General features: G+C 42.0%; 2 protein-coding genes across 5 annotated transcripts in view; both read right to left on the reverse strand.

The window, feature by feature from the left end:
• Positions 1-11,847, reverse strand: part of camkk2 (calcium/calmodulin-dependent protein kinase kinase 2) — a 32,991-nt gene extending 21,144 nt beyond the window's left edge. For 2 of the 3 annotated variants that reach the window (XM_088355565.1, XM_088355564.1), the window contains exons 1-3: positions 11,595-11,847; positions 3,942-4,224; positions 1,578-1,871 (exon numbers count right to left, since the gene is read on the reverse strand). In XM_088355565.1, coding sequence (XP_088211691.1) covers positions 1,578-1,871; positions 3,942-4,166 — 519 coding nt within the window. In that variant the 5' untranslated portion in view covers positions 4,167-4,224; positions 11,595-11,847. The remainder of the gene's footprint in view (positions 1-1,577; positions 1,872-3,941; positions 4,225-11,594) is intronic. The other variant, XM_088355566.1, reaches the window with a different exon arrangement.
• Positions 11,848-14,904: 3,057 nt separating this feature from the next.
• LOC148349948 (small nuclear ribonucleoprotein Sm D3) lies at positions 14,905-23,951 on the reverse strand. Of its 2 annotated transcripts, none has more exons than XM_088355986.1 (4): positions 23,811-23,951; positions 21,545-21,694; positions 16,632-16,824; positions 14,905-15,090 (listed from the first exon to the last, which is right to left on the reverse strand). In XM_088355986.1, the coding sequence occupies exons 2-4, from the start codon at positions 21,668-21,670 to the stop codon at positions 15,026-15,028; spliced, it is 384 nt and encodes a 127-aa protein (XP_088212112.1). In that variant the 5' UTR covers positions 21,671-21,694; positions 23,811-23,951; the 3' UTR covers positions 14,905-15,025. The 2 variants fall into 2 exon arrangements, with proteins under 2 accessions (XP_088212112.1, XP_088212113.1); XM_088355987.1 differs by having other exon boundaries at positions 21,545-21,690; positions 23,811-23,935.
• Positions 23,952-24,341: the final 390 nt, after the last annotated feature.

Here is a 24,341-nt window from a genome sequence, read left to right on the forward strand (position 1 = left end):
TTCGCTTGATTTGATGCTTCATATTACGAATGATGATGTTGTATAAAGAAGTTAAGAAAAAAATGAGGTTTAAAGGAGGAAATGAAAATTGGTGGTTATCCCTTTAATCAGTATATTACCAACAATAATTTAATGCAGAAAATGAATATTTTGAATTAGAAAATTGTACTTAATTATATTTGCATGTATTCTTTCCTTCTACAGCACAGGTGTCAAACAGGCGGCCCGCTAAGGGATTGAATCCGGCCCACGAGACAACACTCAGAGAAGCGCAAGAGTAAAACAAACTGCAGGTTGAAATATGTCCACTTGATGTTGCCAAAGCCAGGTGCCTCGAACAAAGACACTGTACTTGTATTTCTCTCTCTCTCTCTCTCTCTCTTTCCCACCCTGTTACTCCCACTCTCTGTCTCAGTCTCTTTCACTCTCTAAGTCTCTCTTTTTCTCTTCCTTTGTTACTCTTTGTCTCTTTCTCTCTGTGTCTTTTTAACTTCTTTTGCTCTAACTTCCTTTTTTCCTTTTCTCTCTTTTCTCTTTCTCTCTTCCTACCCTTTGCGCTTTCTTTTCTATTTTCTCTCCTTCTGTCTTTCTATTTCTCTTTGGATTTCTTTTTCCTCTCCCTTTCTTTCCCCTCTCTCACGACTTCTCATTTAAAGAACTTGAGCTACAACAGGGGTGTCAAACTCATTTTAACTCGGGGGCCACACGATAGAACAAACATTTTGTCGGGGGCCGGACTAGTAGATTAAAGAGAAAGAAAAAGAGGGATAAAGAAATAAGAGAAAGAGGGAGGGAAAAGGAGAGAGGGTGGGACAGAGAAAGGAAAAGAGAGAGAGAAAGAGAGAGCGTGAGGAAACAAAAGATAAAAAGTCAGGAGAGAGGGGGAAAAGAAAGGGAGAGGAAGAAAGAAATTCAAAGAGAAATAGAAAGACAGAAGGAGAGAAAAGAGAAAAGAAAGCGCAAAGGGTAGGAAGAGAGAAAGAGAAAAGAGAGAAAAGAAAAAAAAGAAGTTAGAGCAAAAGAGGTTAAAAGACACAGAGAGAATAGAGACAAAGAGCAACAATGGAAGAGAAAAAGAGAGACACAGAGAGTGAAAGAAACAGAGACAGAGAGGGAGAAAAGGGCTAAAAAAGAGAAAGAAAGAGAGAGAGAGAGAGAGAGACTGAGAAATAAATACAAGTACAGTGTCTTTGTTCGAGGCACCTGGCTTTGGCAACATCAAGTGGACATATTTCAACCTGCAGCTTGCTTTTCTCTTGCGCTTCTCTGAGTGTTGTCTCGCGGGCCGGATTCAATCCCTTAGTGGGCCTGATCTGGCCCGCGGGCCGCCCGTTTGACACCTATGCTATAGAGTATTCAAATAGTGCTACATAAAATACACACTGTCATAAGAATAGGGTGATATGCAAATGAGGGGGTGGGGTTTAATGTGGATTTTGACTCCCCCGGGTGGAGTTAAAGAGCCTCATGGCATAAGGGAGAATGATCACTGAAGCTGCTCTTCTGTCTGAAGATGATGCTGTGTAGCGGATGTAGTGGATGACCAGTGAGCTCCAAATGGGAAAAGGAGAGCCTACCTGCAGGTCTACGATGGAAACGCTGTGGGATTCCACGGTGGGCCTTCGCGGCAAACGCGGGGAGGAGTGGGGCGAGGTGACGGGCGAGTAGGGCAGCCAGGGGTAAATGGAACGCCCGTTGAGTCCCGGGGAACCGCACGGGGACGTTTGCGTTTGCGAACGTTCCTGCAGGGAAAGTTTTCGGTCCGAAAGGTTGAGACGAGCCCTCTGCTCTTCGCCGGCCGCTAGCAGGACCTCCCGGTCGCGGGACGGACGGGGTAACGCCGGCGTCTCCGAGCTGTCCATTTCTTCCACCTCGGGTGAGAGGAAATCACAAGTCTCCTGGTCAATTTAATGTAGTACTATCTTGTAGACTAGGGGTAGGGAAACTATGGCTCGGGAGCCATATATGGCTCTTTTCATGAGGCTCCGAAATAAAATGGAACTATTGCAAATAAAATATAAAGTCTGTCTGTCTGTTTCTCTCTCTCTCTCTTCTTTCTCTTTCTTTCCCCTTCTCTAACTATTTCTCTTTTTATCTTTTTTGTTTCTCGTATCTCTCTCTCTCTCTCTCTCGCTCATTTTCTCTTTCTTTGTTCCGCTTTGTCTCTTTTTACCTTCTTTTGCTCTCTTCCTTTTTACTTTTCTCTCTCCTTTCATTCTGTCGCTCTCTTGTTTTCCCCTTCTCTCATTCTCCTCTTCTCTTCCTCTCCATCTCCTTTCTCTACTTCTCTCTTTCCATTTGGATTTTTTCTTTCTCTCTCTTTTTTACCCCTTCTCTCACTATTTCTCTTTTTATCTTTTTTTGCTTCTCGCATCTCTCTCTCTCTCTCTCTCTCTCTCTTTCTCTCGCTCTCATTGTCTCATGCTTTTCTGTCTCTCGCTCGCTATCTCACTTTTCGCTTTCTCTCTCTCTCTCTCTCTCTCTCTCTCTCTCTGTGTCTCTCTGAAAGTGAATATGACGATATGCTTATGGTTTGCAGTCATTTGTGACATTTTTACAAAAGAACTTTGCATGCACATTGTTTTGAACCCGTTATGAAGGACCAATTTCATGGAAAAAAATGGCCTCAAACCTCTCAACGGAAGGTGGAAGACGAATTGTAAATAGCATGATTACATTGATTTGGGACACAGGATTTGGCATTATTATCATTTCATAGATTTGATGAAATCATCAAATGACACACAGTGAAATAAACGGTGCTGAAGAATTGAGCATGTTCGGCCGTTTTTTCGATTTTGTCCGAAAAGATATGATGTGGCATAAAATGCGACCAAACTCCCATTAAATCGATTGCAACTGCATTGTATGTACACTAATGTTCAGTCGATGTTCATCAATTTAGCACATAGTATAAATAAAACGAGGAATAAGGCTAAAAATGCAAAAGATGACGTTACTGTACAGTATTAAGGTAACCTATGATCTTCTATTGGCAATGGACTCCGGCGCTTCATCACTCTTGCTGCTGCTGGACCCTAGTGCTGCCTTTGACACCCTGGACCATAATATCTTACTAGAACAGTTGGAAAAATGGATTGGTCTCTCAGGAACCGGCCTCTCATGGTTCAGATCCTACCTCTCAGATAGGACGCACTGTGTTAAATATGGCGAATTGACATCTGAGCCCTTTAGTGTTACCTGTGGTGTTCCGCAGGGTTCAGTACTTGGTCCCCTTCTTTTCAGCATTGGCATGCTTCCATGAGGTGATATTATTCGCAAGTACAATATCACTTTCCATCGCGACGCAGATGACACTCAACTTTATCTTCCGATGGAGGAATCTGCCACACTCAACTGTGGAAATTTGGAGGCCTGTCTTACTGAGATCAAAGAATGGATGTCACTCAACTTGTTGCGCCTTAACTCTGAGAAGACCGAAATGTAAGATATTGGCCCATCGAAATGCCGTGACTTGTTCTCAAAAACGGCTCCGAACATTGACAAATGTAATATCACCCAGAGTGACTCAGTCAAAAATGTAGGTGTCATATTTGACCCCGATCTGTCCTTTCAAACACACCTGAAGAATGTTACTCGAACAGCTTTCTTCCATCTTGGCAGCATAGCTAAAATTCGTCCTATGCTATCTCTGTCGGATGCGAAGATTATAATTCACGCATTTGTTACCTCCCGTCTCGATGACTTTAATGCCCTACTCTCCGGTCTCCCAAAGTCCAGAATCAAGAGTCTTCAGCTGGTACAAAATGCTGCAGCCATGTTTCTAACTAAGACAAGAAGGTTTGATCGCATGACCCCAATTTTAGCTAACCTGCATTGGCTTCCTGTTAGCTTAAGATGTGATTTGAAGGTTCTGTTGGTTGCCGACCATTCAAATAGTGATTCGGTCTATTTTTTGTGTGTGTGTGTTTTGAGGGTACCTCCTCGTCGCCACCAGGCGGGGCAGACGGTACGCCGGGTTCGCAGTCGGTCACCACGATGAGGGATTCCATGGGGTCTGGAGACGGGGTCTCGGAAAGCGCGCCGGACGCACGGCCGCCCAAAAGATCAGGGAGCGGTTGCCCCGGCTGGGGGACCGGCTGCTGCACCGGCGCATGGCCCACCGGCTCAGCGGCGGGCCAGGGGCCGATGTGGCAAGGGAACATGGTGCCTCTCCGTCCACCAAGACTGCGCCATCGGATGCCAACCTCGGGGGGTTGACGCCTAAAAGACAGCAAATGACATTCACGTTTGGAAATTAATTTCAACCAGTTGGGATATTTAGAGCTGGACAGCCTGACAACTGTAGCTGAGAGACGGGCACTGAACAAGCTGCCGTCGATCATGGACAATTCTTTACAACCACTACACAGCATCATCTCATAACAGAAAAGCAACTTCAGTGACAGACTGAGGAGATAATTCTCCCTTATGCCATGAGGCCCTTTAACTCCACCCGGGGGAGTAAAAGCCCGCATTAAACCCCACCCCTACATTTGCATATTACCCTATTATTATTACAGTGTGTATTTTATGTAGCACTATTTAAATACTCTACAGCACAGGTGTCAAACAGGCGGCCCGCGAGCCAGATCAGGCCCGTTAAAAAATTTAATCCGGCCCGCGAGACAACACTCAGAGAAGCCCAAGAGAAAAACAAGCTGAAGGTTGAAATATGTCAACTTGATGTTGCCAAAGCCAGGTGCCTCGAACAAAGACACTATACTTGTATTTCTTTCTCTCTCTCTCTCTTTTCCACCCCTTTTCTCCCACTCGCTGTCTCCGTTTCTTTCACTCTCTGTGTCTCTCTTTTTCTCTTCCTTTGTTGCTCTTTGTCTCTTTCTCTCTCTGTGTCTTTTTAACTTCTTTTGCTCTAACTTACTTTTTTCCTTTGCGCTTTCTTTTCTCTTTTCTCTCCTTCTGTCTTTCTATTTCTCTTTGGATTTCTTTCTTCCTCTCCCTTTCTTTTCCCCCTCTCTCACGACTTTTTATCTTTTGTTTCTCACGCTCTCTCCCTCTCGCTCTTTTTCTTTCTTTGTCCTGCCCTCTCTCTCTTTTTCCCTCCCTCTTTCTCTTATTTCTTTATCTCTCTTTTTCTTTCTCTTCAATCTACTAGTCCGGCCCCCGACAGAATTTTTGTTCTATCGTGTGGCCCCCTGAGTTGAAAGGAGTTTGACAACCCTGCTCTATAGCAACAACGTTATATTGGGTATTTCTGTATTCTATTTTTTTTTTATTTTATTATTTGATTTTTCAACACAAGAATCCTGCTGGAAGTGTGAATTTCCCTACGGGGATGAATAAACTATCTATCTATTTTGTTTGGATACTCTGCAACGATTAGTCTATTTCGTTGACAAAAATCAATAAAGAGTCGACAATGAATTTCATTGTTGACAAATGACCCAGGAAGAGATTCGGAGGTTGGAGAGCATTCGCCATTTGGGCCCCGGTGCTGTGGAATTTGATCTGCAACCTCAGGAGAAAGGTATAAAACTAGGCTTATATTCAATGGCTTTTGAATGGCGTTCACCTCAGAAAGCTTTCAAACAGACAGTTTGATCGTACCTAGATTTCATATTGATGTCTGTGTATTGTTTGTTGATGCCCTTGAAATACCCTCACGTCTAGCATCCCGGAGGCTAACGTGGAGCTACCCGGCTTCAGCGCTGTGAGACAGAGACACAAAAGCCTGCGGGAAGTGGAGAGGAGGTGGACTCACTATCTAGGTGAACACGAGGTAGTGTAACCCTGGACAAAGATTTTCGTCTGCTGCAGGGACGTGGAACTTTTGGCCTAGCATGTGACGTCATCCATTCCGCTGTTGCTAAACTACAGCATAGCACCCCGAGGCCATCCTGTTAATAAACAACAAATGGATACTGCTGGAAGTGTGAATTTCCCTAAGGGGATGAATAAAGTATCCATCTATCTATCTATCTATCTAAAACATCCGTTGCAGCCTGGTTATTCTGGAAGAGGGATGACCTCATGTGCAGGCCCCATCTCCAAGTTTCTTCATTTCCTTATGCTGCATTTTTTCCTTGCCCTCATGTAGGATTTAGATCAGGGGATAGTGTATCACTCGTCCATCGTCTGTCAGTCCTTTCAGACTTCTTGTTATAAAGGCCCATACATATAAACATGAGTTGACTTGACTCACGTCAAAAAGGAGTCTGACTCGCCTTGGTAAAATTCAAGTGACATTCAAGCCGATATGAATTTGATGACACACACTGTACATATCATTATTATTAAATCAACTTTATGCTAAATTTAAGAAAGAAATAATAAGTTTCTGATTATTAGACAGGTAGCACGGCAGCGCAGTGGTTTGCGCATGTGCGGCGCAGTTCTGAAGTCATGAGATCGAACCTCCTGTGTGGAGTTTGCATGTTCTCCCCGTGCTTGCGTGGGTTTCATCTGGGCACTCCGGTTTCCTCCCACATTCCAAAAACATGCATGTGAGGTTAATTGGCCTAAACAAATTGTCCATAAGTGTGAATGAGCGAGTACGTTTTCGGTCTCTGTGATTGGCTGGCAAGCAGTTGAGGGTGTCCCCTGGCCACTGCCAGAAGATAGCTGGGATGGGCTCCAGTACCCCCGCGACCCTACTGAGGATAAGCGGTGCAGATAATGGATGGATGGATGATTATTTGACTAATCGTTTTAATAGTTGATGAGTCGTCAGGTATTAAATATAGATGCTAGTTACAGGGGCGGCACGGTGGATAGGTGATTAGCGCGCAGCCCCACAGTTCAATTCCAGCTACCGCAGCCTCTTCGTGTGGAGTTTGCATGTTCTCCCTGTGCTTGCGTGGGTTTCCTCCGGGCACTCCGGTTTCCTCCTACTGATTAAAAACAGGCCAGTCCAAATTGTCCCTAGGTGTGAATGAGCGAGTTGTCTGTCTCTGTGTCCTGGCTGAAAACCAATTCAGGGTGTCCCCTGCCCACTGAACCAAGTCAGCTGAGATGGGCTCCAGTCCCTCCGCAACCCTAGTGAGGATAAGTGTGCAGAAAACGAATGGATGGATGTTACTTCTTTTGACTCAACAGAGTGGAGGTGAGACTTTGCAGGCTCCTTCTTACTTGTCGCCGTCCTCTCAAATTGGAGACCTTTGCCATCCCTCGCAATATCCAAGAGGAGGACGACAAAGGTTACACTTACTCATCCCGTGAAAGGAGGACGTGATATCCTTGGGAATTCATTGAAGAGGATCCCTGGACATCTTTAAACAAGTCCGTTTTCAAAGGCTACACTGTGAACAGCCTTGTAGAGACAAAAAACAACGGCGACTAGATGTTGAAGGCGTTGTATATGAGTCGGATCAGGAAGATTCTCCTGCCACTGGTAACCATGGAAACCGGTACTATTTGTTTCATGTGGGGGAGAAAACTTTTTGGGTGATATTCTCAAGGTCACTTCGTTTTCCTCATGTTAAGGTTTTTTGAGTTTTTCCTTGCCCTCGTGTCGGTTTTAGATCAGAGGATGGTGTCATAATAGTCTGTGGTTTGCAATAGTCTTTATTCTGTACAGCCCTTTGAGACTATCCCTTCTCAAAGCTTCTTCCTTTTCCTCATGTTAAGGTTTTTTGAGTTTTTCCTTGCCCTCATGTAGGTTTTAGATCAGGGGATGCTGTCATAATGGTCTGTGGTTTGCAATCATCTGTGGTCTGTGCAGCCCTTTCAGACTCCTTGTGATAAAGGGCTATACAAATAAACACAGCTTGAATTGACTTAACCTCTCCATAATGTAAGCGAGGCACAGGAGAGCCCGGCCAATGTCTCTCTTACAGCGGCTTCCGTATTTGAGCGAGTACATCGAGTTTTATTTGTTTTTCGTATGTTGTTTATTTGTGCTTGTCAAATATTTATAAGAATACAGCATAGAAAATACCCTATGAAGGGGTGGACCATACGACGTGTTGTGATCATGTTAATCTGCTCGCCCCAAAAATATGCACAAAAGCGCAGAGAAGTTTGACGGAGAGGGAGACTTCGTTTATTGATATTCGTCAGCGATCAAACAGCGTTCTCATTCGTCTAAGAGACAATCAGCTTTCTTATACCCTCTGGAGCAAAAACATCACGTCAGAAATATCACATGTTGCTCCCGATGCTGCGCTTGTTTTTCTCAAAGTGCATGCTTCCCTGAACCGACAGTGTTCCTCTCAGAATCGAACCATCTTAGCCAATACCGTTTTGCGATCGTCCACATGTCACTGTGACCCAGCCAAGTTCCCGTCAGCTTCGCTTTGCTGTTCCAAACCAAGGCGAGTATTATTGCTTCGCTGACATTTAAACTCGGGAGAAACAAGCCTGGAATGTCCTGTCTAAACAAATGTATGCTCATTATGTCTATAAGCTCTGACCTCATTATTCCACGACAATAGCAGCAAAACGAAAGCGTATAAATGCGAGATGCTGCCCTCCCGCATGCGTAAATCAAGCTTGAGTGTCTGTTGTCTTTGTTGCTCTGGATTAAACAAGGCCTGATGAAAAGAATCCGAAGCCTGACTTTCTCTGCGATTCCTCATTTTTGACCCATGTTTGTGCATCTATTCTGTGACAATAATATAAATTCAGTCACAGTGGCTAAGAAATGTTTATAAATATCAAATGGCACTCAGATTTTAAATACCAGGAGTAATTAGGGATGAAAATAACAAATGTAGTGTAGGCTTAACTGATAAATGTTGCGTTGGTTTCCAGGCAACGAATTATTTAAGGATTGATGGATTATGGATTCTTAATCATGGATTCTGTTTTCTCCATTCTCTAACATTCGTCTCTGGTACCGTGAATTAAAAAAAAAGTAAAACAATGAGATTAAATCGAATGCCATTTTGTATGTCATCTCTATCGCAGGTGGTCTAGGGGTTAGGATTCGACACTCTCGGAGACCCGGGTTCGATTCTCGTTGCATCCACTGTTTTGGGATTGTTGATATTTTTCGACTGATCGATCATTGCACGAATACAGCAATATGCTACCGTGAAACCTCGATTATAACACGCATCCGAACATTTGAGTTATTTTTGGGGTATGAATAAATTCTGTATGTGTTATCAGTGTCTTTTAAGTCTGGTGACAATTTTCCAAAACGTCTCCGCCCGGGTGGCCGACAACTTTCTCAAATCAAACGTTTGCTTTATTCCGATTTCAAAATCTTCGTTCGGTTTGGAAATTTGGGAATTTCGGTTCCTTTGGCAATTTGCGTACTCTGCATCAAATCAGAAGACTTCATCGAATAACTTCCTGCTTCCGGACTCTCCCAAGCGTTATGAAGTCGTGCATTTGCATCTCTTTTTCCAAAGTAGACACACAGAGAACACAAGAAAAAATGAGAAGTGGTAAGGAATCAAGCCAAAACTTAAGCCCCAGAAGAAAGATTCAAAAGAAGCTAACAAAACGGATGACGCTACAAAACGTAAAAGTACATGAAAAGCATCGTAGAAAGAGGAGTTCACGTGGACGACGCAACGCAAACATTATTGTGTTTCAAGTTGTGAAAAATGGGGCAGGCAACTTTAAGGCTGGGCAGGCAACTTTTCAGAGTTGTCTGCTCTGCTGTCTGCTAACTTCTTTGTCAATAGTTTAGGACACTGGTGTTATGCACGAATACTGTATATACAGTTATTTATATAAATGCATATGGATTTAGAAGACGGGGCAAGCCTGGAATTTCCTATCTAAACAAAAGTGTCCTCATTATGTCGATAAGCTGACTTCACAATTCCACGACAATGGCAAGAAAAGAAGAAAAGGAAGAAATCCGGTGTGAATCCATGGCCTAAGAAGTATACAAGTAGTTACCTGATGCTCTCGAGTCGAGTCATTTTGGTTTCTATCTCTTACAAAAAAAAAAAGCAGCAAGGTTTTGAAGCTAACTGGACGGATTCCCCGTGATTACTCCGATGTAAAAATGAGAAGACACAAGCCATTTTCAAACACCAGCTGTTCTACTTAGCTTCTTATTGTCACAAAAAAAAAAAAAAATCGGATGGGAGAGCTCGCTCGAGCGAGGATGCTGCTGAGCTAGCAAATGCGCTGCGCGTCGTCGCCAGGCATTAAACGTGAACGCGCGGACCTAAAGACATCCGTGCGCATCAATGAGGCCATCAATGAGGCCATCTGGACCGCGGCTTCGTTAAGAGATCAACGGGGCCTACCCGCAGACTGATCCGTGGAAACGATAAGCTGCTGTAAATGGACGCCTGACCCAACTTTTGAGTGAGAAAACGTGCTATACACTACACTACTGGAGGATTTTATATTTTATTTATTTGACTATAAGGGATTTTATACAATTTTAGACAAATTACATTTGTTGAATCCAGTGGGGATTTTTCACAGGGAAGGCTTGGGGTCAGTGCGGCCGAGACAAGAATGACAGAAAACAGCGAGAATGGGGACAAGGGCGGACGCCGGAGGAGCCTGTGACGCGGGAGAGGAGACATTGTTTGGAGAAGTTGTTCTGATACGCTTTCTTGTGAGTTTTTTAGACGTAGCGGCGCCTTTCGGCGAGGAGGTGGTGAAGCTGGCACCTGACCCGCCCCATGGGAGGGGCCTTCGTGACGCACCGGTCAGACGAGGTGGCGACTAGGTGGAGGCCACGTGGGGAGTTTGTAGCCCGCCCGTGGGGGAGGAGCCAACACCCCAGCTTGTGAAAAGACGTGGGAAGAAGACAGAAGAGAGAAAAGAGGGATGCTCGACGAAGACAAATTCGACTAATTCGACAATCAATTGGCAAATTCCATGGAATTCACTTCATTAAATACTTTAAGAAAATAAATCTACCCCCTTGTGAAAATGTCGGCTATTCTCGTTCATTATTCCATAAAGAAACGAGCATGCATTGTTAGAAGAATGAAGTTTGTGTTTGGTTAATTGAGTCAGATAACTAACTCGAATAATTTGGTAAACGCTACATTTTTAATATAGTTTTTTTCCCTAACACTACACTATTTGTTATTTCAATGTTTTGATCCAAAGTGCAGGGGTTCAGAACAATTACCATAGGTTCCTATACAGCATTTTCACTTTGCAATCCAAACCTCAGGAGGTACTCATCTCACCCATACACTCAATAAATATATATATTATATATACACGCTTCTTACACCACGGAAATTTACTAGATGCAGGTGGTTATGGAACGGATTCACCGCGAAAGTCGAGGGAATACCTTTATAGCAGATCCGCGTCGTGCTGGTTTCTATCGCATGTAAACACGAACGCTGATGCGTTCAATGACTTCCCTTTATGGTTCTCACGACCACTTCACGTTCAATAATACAAAATACTGTCGATGGCTTAACACCACTTTTCCCATTATATAATAAAACGACATTGAGCTGGATAGGTCAATTTGAATGAAGATTAAGATAAAAACGCGAATACTGTAGGTCATTAATATTTATATATAAAAAAGGAAAACAGCCCAACGTCCCACTATGCTAACTCGGCTAACGCTAGCAATGGACGAGATCCAGATGTTCTCCAACGCGTGGGTTGAAAATGACAGTGTCCAACGATAAGATAAAAATATAGAAGTTGTAATCATTCGGTTGAGAAATAAAATCAAATCTTACCTTGTTATTAGTGGGCAAAAAGACTTTTAGATGTCAAGTGGTCCCCGCTCTCCTCTCCGGTGAAGATGTGACAGCCAGATTCATCCGAGGCAATGTTTTGACACTCAAAATAAAATCATTCATAAAATAAAACGTGAATTTACTCAGTAAATAGAAGATGAAATCGACGTCTGTCAAAAGATTCTTGGCTGGAGCACAAATCTTGTTTATGACCTATTTTTATTTGGCTCCACTTGATACGCCCGGCCAATGGCGCCCCTAGTGGCCGACTGGGGATATGAGAATCGTGGGTGAGATCCTCGATTTACGATAGAGTTTTGCTTCGACATACGTTACCAAATACAGCGGGACCTCGCTACTTCGCGGTTCCACGTTCGCGGGTTCAGAGCTTCGCGGGTCTAAAAAATAAAATAAAATAAAATATATAAATTTTTTTTTTAAGCATTTTTTAAAGGGCGTCGCTACTTCGTAGATTTTCACTTTTCGCGGGTTGTTTTGGTCCCCATTAACCAGGTCTAAAAAATAATAATAAAACCAAATAATTAAAAAAAAAAATATATATATATATATACATTTTTTTTTATTTTTTTTTAAGCATTTTTAAAGGGGCGTCGCTACTTCGCAGATTTTCACTTTTCGCGGGTGGTTTTTGTCCCCATTAACTGCGATAACCGAGGGATTACTGTATATATCAATTAATACATAAAAATGTATATGGTCTATATAGGATTTTCAGGCAAAGAATTGGAACTCAAAGTATTGTATAAAAACATTCAATTTAGAACAAGAAAGGATAATATTCCCCTTTATCACCCCCAACAGCCGGTTAGAAAGAACTTTGGATCCTTCTTTTCAACCATTTCAGGTATTATTTTCATTTTACTAAAAGTAAATCTTAAAATGAATTACATATCATGGCAAAATATAGTTATAGTGAACACATTTAAACTTTTTTCAAATTTGATTAAAATCATTAACAAAATATTGAAATACTCTATTCATCCCCATAGGGAAATTCCCACTTCCAGCAGTATCCTTGTGTTGAAAAATAACATATTAAAATAAAGATATAGAATACAGAAATACCCAATATAACGTTTTGCTATTTAGTATTAAAATAGTGCTACGGAAAATACACACTATAATGAAAACAGGTTAATAAGCAAATGTGGGCTTTTAATCCCCCGGGTGGAGTTAAAGGGCCTCGTGACAAGAGGAAGAAATGATCGTAAATAAGCAAGATTATCTGGCATTGGACCAATATTTTTTTTTCCTACAAAATGTATACATATGCTGTAATACTTTGTTTTAATTTTCTTCTCATTTAAAAGACTGAAATGAAATCCAACCAGTTGAGGGTGTCCCCTGCCCACTGCCCCAAGATAGCCGGTATGGGCTCCAGCACCCCCGCGACCCTACTGAGGATAAGTGGTCTTGAATAAGGATGGAAGAAATTGAATGTAAACCAAGAAATTGGAATATTTTAAACAAATATATGTAATTAAAAAGAAAAGATCATTTATCAAAGTACGAGTCATAGGCTCCATTTTTTGTGTTTTTAATACATTGGAGGTTACGGAAGTGTAGAAATACAAAAGAGATGATTTTCCAGAATATTGCTTAATTTAACTCATTTTGGGTGTTTTTTGCTAAGTTACAAATTAGATAAAAACCTTATGTCAATCTTATAATGCAGGAAAAGGATGTAACAGGAAAAGCATCATATTTTAACTATTACAAGACTGGATAAAATTAAATCCCTCCAATGAGCAGATTCAATTTGTTTTTTTTTTTAAAGTTTACCAGCTGGGTGGCCTTGCGGGTAAGGCACCCGCCCCGAGACTGGGAGGTCGCTGGTTCAAGCCTTGGCCGAGTCATACCTAACATTGGTACTCATTGCCTCGCTGATCGGAACTCAGCATTAGGGGTTGGAATTGGGAGGTGACTCCCAACACAACAGTTGGGTTGAGCGAGGGGGCTGGGAACCCCCTCCTCGGTATCAATCTCCCAGAAAGAGTCAGAAATGACTCCCACTTGGGGGATATCGCTCTGGTATATATGTAAAATGTTGCCACTTCCAGTTCTAAACAAGCAAGTTTTTATACTCTGGAGACGAATCGTGTTTCGCACATTTAAATAGACTACACGATAAAATATAACGCTTTTAATGTCAAAAGCTTCGCAAGTATGCAGGACAAGAAAAAAAAGAAATGGTTTTTATTTTCAATAAGTATGTAAAATTGAGGTGACGGAAGCCTAAAAGCACCAAAAAGATTTATGATTTTCCACTATCAAGAGCCATATCACTAAATTAACTACTAATCTGCTTAATGCTACTGTAAATAAGAAAAACCTTGTGTCATCTAATTTCACAAGAAAATTATGTAAGTGGAATATTATAGCAATTACAAAACACTGAGTAAAACTTACTTGAAAATTTTGGCACCAGCAAGCTGTTACTGGGAAAAAAAAACATCACACTGTTGGGAATTAAATATCAAAATGTAGCGTTTACCGAATTGTTCGAACGTGTTATCCGACTCCATTAACTAAACACAACTTACATTCAACCAAAAATTTATGAGCGTTCTTTTCTTGAACATTTCCACACGGTGGAAGATTTATTTTCCCTAAAAATTTAACTAAGTGTACGGCATCAAAAACGGCCGAATTAGCGACAGAGTCTCTGGGGAGCCTTCTTCTCAAGTCCTTTAGCTCTCTCCTATTGGCCATCTTCTCCTGCATAATGGCGTGCCGACTCCTCCCATGGGCGCGCCAAGGAAGCCCCCTGGGCTTCACCGTCTCGCAGAAGTCTGGGGTACTCAAAACAACACCGAGCGTTTCTACGTCATCGGGGCCTTTCTGCGTCACCAGCGTCCGGATGTGCCGATTATCTTATCAGCCGTACGTCCCGTTCCCGCCGTTCCTGTAAACAACGTTTTCCACCTGGGTGCCCTGACCTCGCACCACAGCCCAGTCAGTGAATATCTTCTGCATTAAGTTAAATGCAATTTCTATTCAATCGTATAAAATCCTTCTATAGTCCAATGTATAAAATCCTTCAACACCTAACGGGCAAAGTCATCCTTGCTGGGTACCAAAAACTACTCTTTGTATAAGTATAACTGAAACCTCTGCCGATTGGTTGCGGCCACAGGGATGAAAATGAGTTATTCTTTCACATTTGCTCTTCGTTCATTGGCTCGTCGATAAAACTTCTGCCAATCGCCGGCACACTAGAAGTAGAATAAAACAAGTAAATGAGTTGATTCATGTTATCGAGTTAGTAGAGCGAAAAAAAAAGGACGTGTCGAATCCAAAAGGGTTTATTTCTCATTATAAAACGTAATTGCAGAAATACACCGCCACGTACAAGATGACCGATCGAAGGGGAAGAAAAAAAATATACAAAAAACAAAAAGCTGCAGCAATTATCGCCTCTTTTGGAACATGTTTCCTCTTCCCATTCCGCCGCGCCCTCTGCCTCTCGCGGCCACTGGAGAAACGACAACATTTCAATGAGTAAACACATTTTAAGCAGAGAATTGATGAAAAAAGCCCCAGTGTGTCATATTTGAAAACTCAATGGCACTGTATTATCTAACGCACAGGTGTCAAACGGGTGGCCCGCGGGCCGGATCAGGCGCGCAAAGGGATTGAATCCGGCCCGCGAAACAAAGCTGAGGGGAGCGCAAGAGAAAAACGAGCTGCAGGTTGAAATAGGTCCACTTGATTTTGCCAAAGCCAGGCGCCGCTCACAAACGCTGTACTAGTATTTCTTTTTCTCGTCCTCCCTTTTTCTCTCACCTTTTTTCTCTCTTGCATCAACCTCCTCTTTTTATCCTTCTCTCTTTCTATTTGGATTTCTTTTTCTCTCTTTTTCTTTCCCACCCTCTCACTATTTCTCTCATCTTTTTTGTTTAACATTCTCCGTCTCTCGCTCTCCTTTATATCTCTCTCTCTTTCTCCCTTTTACTTTGTCCCACCCTCTCTCTTGTTCTCTCCCTCTTTCTCTTATTTCTTTCTCCTCAATCTTCTAATCTTTCTTTCTCTTTTTTGGTGTTTATTTTTCTTTCTTTCTGTCTTTCTCTCTCATCCTCCCTTTTTCTCTCACCTTCTAGTTCTCTCTCTCTCTCACTCACTCTCTTTCTTTCTTTGTTTCTCTTCTCTTTATCTATCTGTGTCTTTTTACCTTCTTTGGCTCTCCCTTTTTTCCTTGTCTTGGTCTTTTCTCTCTTAGATCAACCTCCCCTTTCTCCCCTTCTGTCTATTTGGATTTATTTCTTTCCCCCACTCTCACTAATTCTCTTTTTATCTCTTGTTTAACATTCCCCGTCTCTCGCTCTCCTTTGTCTCTCTCTCTTTGTCCCACCCTCTCTCTTGTTCTCTCCGTCTCTCTTATTTCTTTCTGTCGTTTTCTTTCTCCTCAATCTTCTAATCTTTCTTTCTCTTTTTCGTTGTTTCTTTTTGTTTCTGTCCGTCTCTCTTTCTCTCCATCTTTTCATTCTTCCTTTTTTTCTTCTTTCTGTCCATTTCTCCTTTTTATTCTTCCTACCCCATTAGTCCGCCCCCCTGAGAGAATGTTTGTTCCATCTTGTGGTCCCCGAGTTAAAATGAGTTTGACACCCCTGGTCCAACAGGAACAAAAAACGGTGGCAAATGAGCACAACGTAGCAGTAAGATACCCGACGTACATGGCGGCCAGCTCTGGGTAGGGATCCAATATGTAAAACTAGAAATTCATCAACCTATGCGGGTTTTTTTTAACTAAAACTAACTTTTATAAAACCCTTTACAACAGCCACAACTGAAGACTAAGTGCTGCACCCAAATAAAACATTGTTAACTCAAAAATCTTCAAATATAGCATAAAATAATGTTAGAAAAGTAAAAACAGGAAGTCATGTGCAAGGGCTAATTGTTCCAAGGTCTGGGAGCAACATATAAGGAATATTTTTTTTACAGAACGAAAGTTAACTCGTACCACCGAGAGCCACTAAATATGACACACTGTCCCTTTAACAGCCTCGCACCCACCTTGCGCTTTGAGAATGGCCGCCTTGCCTCTTCCCGCACCCGATCCCTGGTTCTTGTTTTTCATACTTTTCAGCATGGGCGCGTTCTTTAACATGTCGGGTAAAATCAGGAAGCGGATTTTGCTGCCGCGGATGTAGACTTGCTCCAGCTGGGCCACCCGACCGTCCCGGTAGGTCACGGTGATGTTGGACATCTGGGAATCAGGAGAAAAATGAAAATATATATATATAGTTGTATACATCTGTCGTGAGATGATTTGAAGCTAAAAAAAATGATTTTTATATTCATGCAGGTGATGCCATGCAAGCAAGAGTCAAGAAATCCAAGCAGCAGTGTTCCAATCTTATGATATTTTCATATTTGTAATGCTTTTTGGCCCTTCTACAGCATTTCCCCCACCCCATGACAACAAAAATGGCCGTGACCTAAAACAAAATCCAAAGGTTGTGGCGTTTGCTAAGCCGACTGTGCGAATGAAGTGCCTAATTCTCTAAGATGCGCATCTGCTAATGGTCGACATCATATAAGATGCGGTTGCATCGGTTTGCATAACATCTTCATTAAGATGCAGATTTGCCATTGGCTGAATTCCCTCCCACAATTACCCATTTTGCCCTCACTTCACAATCTCGTGTGCTCATAATCTGTACTTTCTGTACTGCAGTGATACTATTAACAAGGGCCACCTCATCCAAGACGTCCTCGCTGAACGAAAACTCGACTTCCTCGTTTTAACAGAAACTTGGCAACAAACAAACGACTTCGCTGCTCTGAATGACTCCACTCCTCCCGGCTTTGTTTACATCTGCCGTCCCCGTGGCAACGGCCGTGGAGGAGGTCTCGCGGTAATTCACCGCGAGAAGTGGAAAGTCTTGCCTGTCTCCGTCACTTCATCGACTTCCTTTGAATGTCTGGTGTTTAAGCTCCCCGGACCCACGCCAACCATTATTGCTTCAATTTATCGCCCCCCAAAGCCACATAGTGATTTTATCAATGAATTCTCCAGCTTAATTACACATTTATCCACTCTCTCGCCAAATTTAATTTTATTAGGAGATTTCAATATTCACATGGACAACCCCAACCTGCCACTCACCAGAGACTTCACATCCTGCCTGGAGAGTCTCGGGATACACAGCCTTATTGACTTCCCCACCCACATTAAAGGCCACACATTGGACTTGGTTTGCTGCTCTGGCCTCTCTACTTCCAAGCCCACTTCCAACGTTTTTCCTGAATCTGATCATGTCCTCCTCACTTTTAACACCGTACTCTGTCTCTCTACTGTCAAAACCTCCCGTCTCATTTCTTTTCGTAATACCAAAAATATCAACATTGACACCCTCTGCTCCATTATTGACCGTTCCCCACCCCCAGAAGCTCTTTCAAGCCCGGATGAGCTTACCACTCACTACAATACCTGCCTCACAAATATTCTAAATTCTCTTGCCCCCCTGAAAACCAGGACTGCCTCGTTCTCCACATCTGCCCCCTGGTTTACACCCGCTCTTCGGTCAATGAAATCAAAGAACCGCCAACTTGAGCGACTCTATAAGAAAACCGGCCTCACCATCCATAAGGACATGTACACTACCCATACTGCTAAATACAAGGACCAAATTGCACAAACCAAATCCAGCTACTACTCCGGCCTCATCCTTTCCAACGAAGGAAATTCAAGAACTCTCTTCTCTGTCATGAACAAAATCCTCCAGCCACCAAATTCTCTCCCCCTCCACCTGTACTCCACAGCAACCTGCAACTCCATAATGGAGTACTTCAATCACAAAATCCTTAAGATTCATCACCAACTCCATCAAAACCTGTCTGCTCCCTCCCCATCTGAATTTCCTTCTCCTTGTCACTTCTTCTCCAGTTTTGCTCCACCCACGACTGCTGAATTATCCAACCTCATACTCAAATCCAAGCCCACCACTTGCCAGCTCGATCCCCTCCCTTCATCCCTTGTTAAATCCTGCCTCCCTTCCCTGCTTCCTCTCATATCTGCCATTATTCACTCCTCACTCTCTTCTGGTATTGTCCCATCACTTTTCAAAACCGCTGCTGTTACTCCTACACTTAAAAAACATGGTGCTGACCCCAACAACTTCGACAACCTCCGCCCCATCTCCAACCTTCCATTTATTTCAAAAATCCTTGAAAAAACTGTTGCTGCTCAACTCCACTCGCACCTGTCCCTCCACTCTCTCTATGAGCCCTTTCAGTCTGGTTTCCGCCCCCGCCACAGCACAGAGACTGCCCTAATCCGTATTGTAAATGATCTCCTCATAGCATCCGACTCCGGTTTAGTCTCCATCCTCATCCTCCTAGACTTGAGCGCCGCCTTCGACACAATCTCTCACCCTATCCTCCTCACTAGACTCTCCTCCATTGGTCTCACCCATACTCCCCTCAGTTGGTTCCATTCCTATCTCACTGGCCGCACTCAGTTTGTCCAGCTGAAATCCTTCACCTCAAAGCCCTCCCTAGTCACCACAGGTGTACCCCAGGGATCTGTCTTAGGTCCTCTTCTCTTCATCGTCTACCTCTTGCCTCTTGGTCACATCCTCCGCAAATTTAATATCCACTTTCACTGCTTTGCTGATGACACCCAACTCTACCTCTCCTGCAAACCAAACTCCATACTCCCACCTCCCTCCCTCACCTCTTGCCTTTCCGAACTCAAAACATGGTTCACAACAAACTTTCTTAAATTAAATGCCAATAAAACAGAATTCCTCCTTCTTGGCACCAAATCCACTTTATCCAAAGTAAACAACTTCTCTCTCAACATCGACAGCTCCTTAGTGTCCCCCTCCCCCCAGGTCAAGAGTCTGGGTGTCATCCTGGATAGCATGCTTACCTTCCACTCACATATCAACACCATCACCCGCACTGCTTATTTCCACCTCCGCAATATTACCAGACTCCGCCCTTCCCTCACCCCCCGCACTACTGCTATTCTCGTCCACAGTCTTGTCACATCCCGCCTTGACTACTGCAATGCTCTCCTCTTCGGCCTTCCCCAAAAGTCCCTCCATAAAATTCAGCTGGTTCAAAACGCCTCTGCTCGCATCATCACAAAAACATCTTCCCAGCAGCACATCACCCCCGTTCTCCAACAGCTACACTGGCTTCCTGTTCAGCATCGCATCAGCTACAAACTCATCTTATAGACATATATGGCCATTCACAACCTGGCTCCTCCTTACCTGTCCGACCTTCTCCAGGTGCACGTCCCCACTCGCTCCCTCAGATCCTCGTCCTCCCTCCGACTGTCAGTGCCCCCTGCCCATCTGAGCACCATGGGAGCCAGAGCCTTCAGTCGCGCTGCTCCCAAGCTTTGGAACAATCTACCTCCGGACCTCCAAAACTGCACACCTCTCTCCACTTTTAAGTCCCGTCTAAAAACACACCTGTTCAGGACTGCCTACAACACATAGCTTCTCCATTTCTTATGTTTTTATGATTTTATGTCTTGTTTTTATTTATTATTTCGTTTACAACTTTTTAAATTGTATTTTTTTTTCTTTCATTGTTTGTACAGTGTCCTTGGGTGGCCTGAAAGGCGCTTTTAAATAAAATGCATTATTATTATTATTAAAGGGAGCTGCTAAACATGACAACCATTGAAACAAAGCCTGCGATTATAAAACAAAAAGAAGTCACACAAATAGTTATGTTGGCTAAGGTGTATTGGCTAAACAATCAGGACCATTAAAAATGAAGAGTCAATAAAGCAAGGAGTGGGCAAAGAGAGTTGTGGGCCGCCCTGGGTTAAAAAATATGGCAGAAAGGCCAGCTCGGAGGGAAAATGATGATAGATTAGATCATTTTATCTGCCCATAAAGACTTAAACCAATACGTGAGGAAAAAAGATCATGTTGATCAATTCAATTGGTCCCAAGTACATTCATGAATGAGCAATAAATTTGATAAATACGCATTAAAAAAAAAAAAATTCAAAAGTGTTCTTTCCCCAGGAAATTTTATAAATATCTTGAATAAAATACACAATAAAAAAAAAAAGTGGACAAAAGTGGCACGAAAACGTTATACATATTTTTATACCATCATATGCGTAGTTATTTTCATTTTACCATTAAGATGGGCGTTCTAAGGGATGGGCAGGGCACCTGTATGATGCAGCGGGGGTAAACCAGTGAAAGCTGTTGGGCCTGGGTGAGCCTGGGTTTTACCATTTAGTATATAAGAAAAAAACGTATGCCTTATTTTTTAATCCACACTCACCCACTACACCACTGTATCAAAAGTCATATCAGACCAAAGGTAAATTACATTATTTCTACCATTACTTATATCTCTATTTGTACATTTATTTAATTATATACACAAATTACATACAAGCAGTACTTACTAGATTTCTTTTGTTATGTAATTATTAGCATTAGCTCAGGAGGTAGAGCACTCGTCTTGGAATCAAGAGATCGCAGGCAGGTTCGATTACCGGCTCCTCTATGTTATATGTCGAACTGTCCACTGAATCCCTAATGCCCCCAATAAGCAGCTAGCATTCAAAATGGATCCCACCAAAGACATGCAGAAAAGTGGACAAAGAGAAAAGAAGAGGAAGAGACTTTTTCTGGCCATCGAAGAAAGACATTATAGAAAGGTAATGCCTCCAATAAGCCTTGCATGGCTGACTACCTATTGGTGTGTGAATGGGTAAGTGTGAAGTACATTGTAAAGCGCTTTGGGAGCTCTTCATTGACTTGAAAAGCGTGATAGAAAGGCAGACCATTTACCATTTATTGGTTTGGGTTGCATTAGTCAATTAAAAAAAAAATGGATCCATGCAAATATGGCAATTTCACCATAGCATACCCACTTCCGTACAAATTTAATGCCAAATATGGGAGGTCTATAGAAGTGTGATGCTGAAATTGGCTCACCTGGCAGTTCATGTTGTCCTCCGCTTCAATGAGCTTTCCTCTGTAAACCTCTCCAGTGTTGGTCTCGCAGGTCACGATGTGTCCCTCGGCCTCATGCAGGACTTTGATAGGCACGCCGATCGACATCTTAAGCTAGTTTGTTTTTTTCTGCTGACAATACAGAAAGACATCATCAGCTTGTTAATCTTTGCATAAGTTAGGCCGGAATATCATCGGCTGCTCCCTGCCCGTTCTGGAGGACGCTGCGCTATTGCAGCAGGGCAGACACTATTAAGAAGGACTCGATTTCACCCCGGGCACAATCTCTTTGCCCAAATGCTACAGGTCCCTTAAAACAAAGACTAATGGGCTCAAAGGCGATTTCATCATTCCCCTCAAACAGGGGTAGGGAAGCTATGGCTCGGGAGCCATATATGGCTCTTTTCATGAGTACGTATGGCTCCGAAAAAGAATGTAACTGTTGCGCATCTCTCTGTAGCGTTCCAAAGTCATGCGATTTCATCCCGATTTTGGTCCATATAAAGCAGAAGCAACTTCATGCAGAAGTTGGATAAGAAACCATTTCAACTGATCAATAAAAACCCTGGCAAAGGACTTTGGGTGAGCAGTACGGGTGGGCGGATCCCTGCACACAGCGCAAGGCACTTCCTTCTCTGTCTCTCGCTCAGGGCAGTGAATATGACCATATGCTTAACGTTTGCAGTCATTTGTGACATTTTTACAAAAGAACTGTGCATGCACATTGTTTTGAAACCGTTATTAAGGACAAATTTCATGGAATAAAATGGTCTCAACACTCTTAAGGTGAAATACAAATTGTAAATGGCATATTGACATTGATTTGGGACACAGGATTTGGCATTATTATCATTTCATACATTTGATTCAATCATCAAATGACACACAGTGAAATCAAATGAGCTGAAGAATTAGCTTTTGTCGTGTTTGGCAGTTCTTTCAATTTTGGCTGAAAAAATATGTGGCTCTCTCAATTTCTTTTGAAAACATTTTTTGCTTTTATGGCTCTTTGGGTCAAAAAGGTTCCCGATCCCTGCCCGAAAACAGGCAGAACAAACATAGAACATATTCTTATTTTATTTCTTTATTTTAATTTTAACTTGTGTTGTCACACAATCAACCTTAATGTCATGGACATGAGCACTCAAAGTGGAAAATTTGGAGCAGTGTTTGTCTTTAAAGGGACTGTGAGTAGTATTTACTGCCTCCTACTGGTACAAAAAAACTTCAATCCCGTAATTGAGTTTCATAAAGCGAATGAGCATAAAATGTGCAGGTTTTTTTTAGCTAGCTTCCTGGATACTTTTTCTAGGCTTTGAAGCTAGCTATTTTCGTACATTTTTAGCTAATTACCAAGCTATCTACCAAGCGTTTTACATTTTTTGCATGCTATCGAGCTAACATTTTACCTTTTTTTACTATTTTATCTAGTAATCTAGCTTTAATTTAGTTTTTTTTACCTGAGTATATACACTTTAGAATATTAATATTTATAGAATAATATTTGCCATTTAGATTATATGTAAGCCAAGTTACATATTCATTTTTTGTCCATATTTCACTTAAAATATTTCAGTTCCTATAGAAATATGTTATATAGCTGTTGTTATATTTCACTACTTATTTTGTTATTGTGCTCTGTACAACCCTTTGAGGCTTTGTGATAAAGGGCTAAACAAATAAATATGACTTGATTTGTCAACAATTTGCCATTAATTAGAGTACTTTTACTTGTTTTCTGCAGATCAGATGTACTGTAACGCCATACATGCCCCCTAAAGGTCAGTTTTGGTACTACACTATATTTTAAATGTAAGGTGTTTACGGTCATTGCAAGAGAAAAAAATCAGCAGCACACATATTAACATATTTAAGCTTTGAGTCATGAAAACATTTTTAGAAACATTCTTGCAAGTTTTGATGATTTATTGCAAAAAAAAGCGAACGCCGCTAACAATAGCTAGCTAGCTTACATGGCTACACCTTGCTAACGTAGTTACCAGATAAAAAGTGACCTTAAGTAAATCACATTCTTACAATTTGACTAACGATACCCAATGAATTCAAACTTAAATCAAAAATTAATTGATTTGAAACTATTATTCATTTTGGCAGGATAGTTGATGTTTAGGACTTGAATGAACGAATCCGTGTTGGGGACGAAAGAATCACGTCTGCCGTTCCTTCATTCGGATATTCACAATATGAATAAATATGATCTAAATATCATATTTTATGTCGTTCTTACCTGTAATTTCGAACCGATTTCAAATCGTTTTGAACCAAAAGTTCAACAACGTGACTTGGACGATTTCCTGCGTTTTTTGGAGCCTTTTCGTTTTACCCACAATGCATTAGAGGTCGTGGAAATACTTCCGGTTTGATGCGCAGTGCATTGTGGGATTTGCGTTTCTTATAATACAGAATCCCTTATTTTTACTGCTTAAACTAAATATTCATAAATCTCAATTTTTGATTATCAATGTTATCTGGTAGTCACTAATTCATATAGTGTATGTTTTTATCTTGTTCAAACGCAAATTTTCTTGTTTAGACGCGTAGCGCATTTTGGGATGAATCGTAAAGGGACAGTGTGTAATATTTACAAAAAAACGTAATGCAGTAAAAAACAACGATTAGAATAATAGGTAAAACTACATGAACTATCATACCAATGTTAATTTCTATAAATATTCACAGCTCTAGAAATGTGTATTTCTTTTACATGGTGGAATCCATACCTAAGTCTTTAATCTTGCCGCTATGCTGTGCTCATTTG

Source organism: Urocampus carinirostris, chromosome 16, assembly GCF_059441175.1.
Source record: "Urocampus carinirostris isolate Australia breed hairy pipefish chromosome 16, RoL_Ucar_1.0, whole genome shotgun sequence".
Classification (NCBI taxonomy): Eukaryota; Metazoa; Chordata; class Actinopteri; order Syngnathiformes; family Syngnathidae; genus Urocampus; species Urocampus carinirostris.

Bases quoted from the DNA above. Each gene is read 5' to 3' on its own strand.
- LOC148349948 (XM_088355986.1), bottom strand. From the start codon at position 21,670: ATGTCGATCGGCGTGCCTATCAAAGTCCTGCATGAGGCCGAGGGACAC. The intron at 16,825-21,544 runs GTGAGCCAATTT...CCTGATTCCCAG, and splicing joins AGGACAACATGAACTGCCAG to ATGTCCAACATCACCGTGAC. The intron at 15,091-16,631 runs GTGGGTGCGAGG...TCGTTTCTCCAG, and splicing joins GGCCATTCTCAAAGCGCAAG to TGGCCGCGAGAGGCAGAGGG.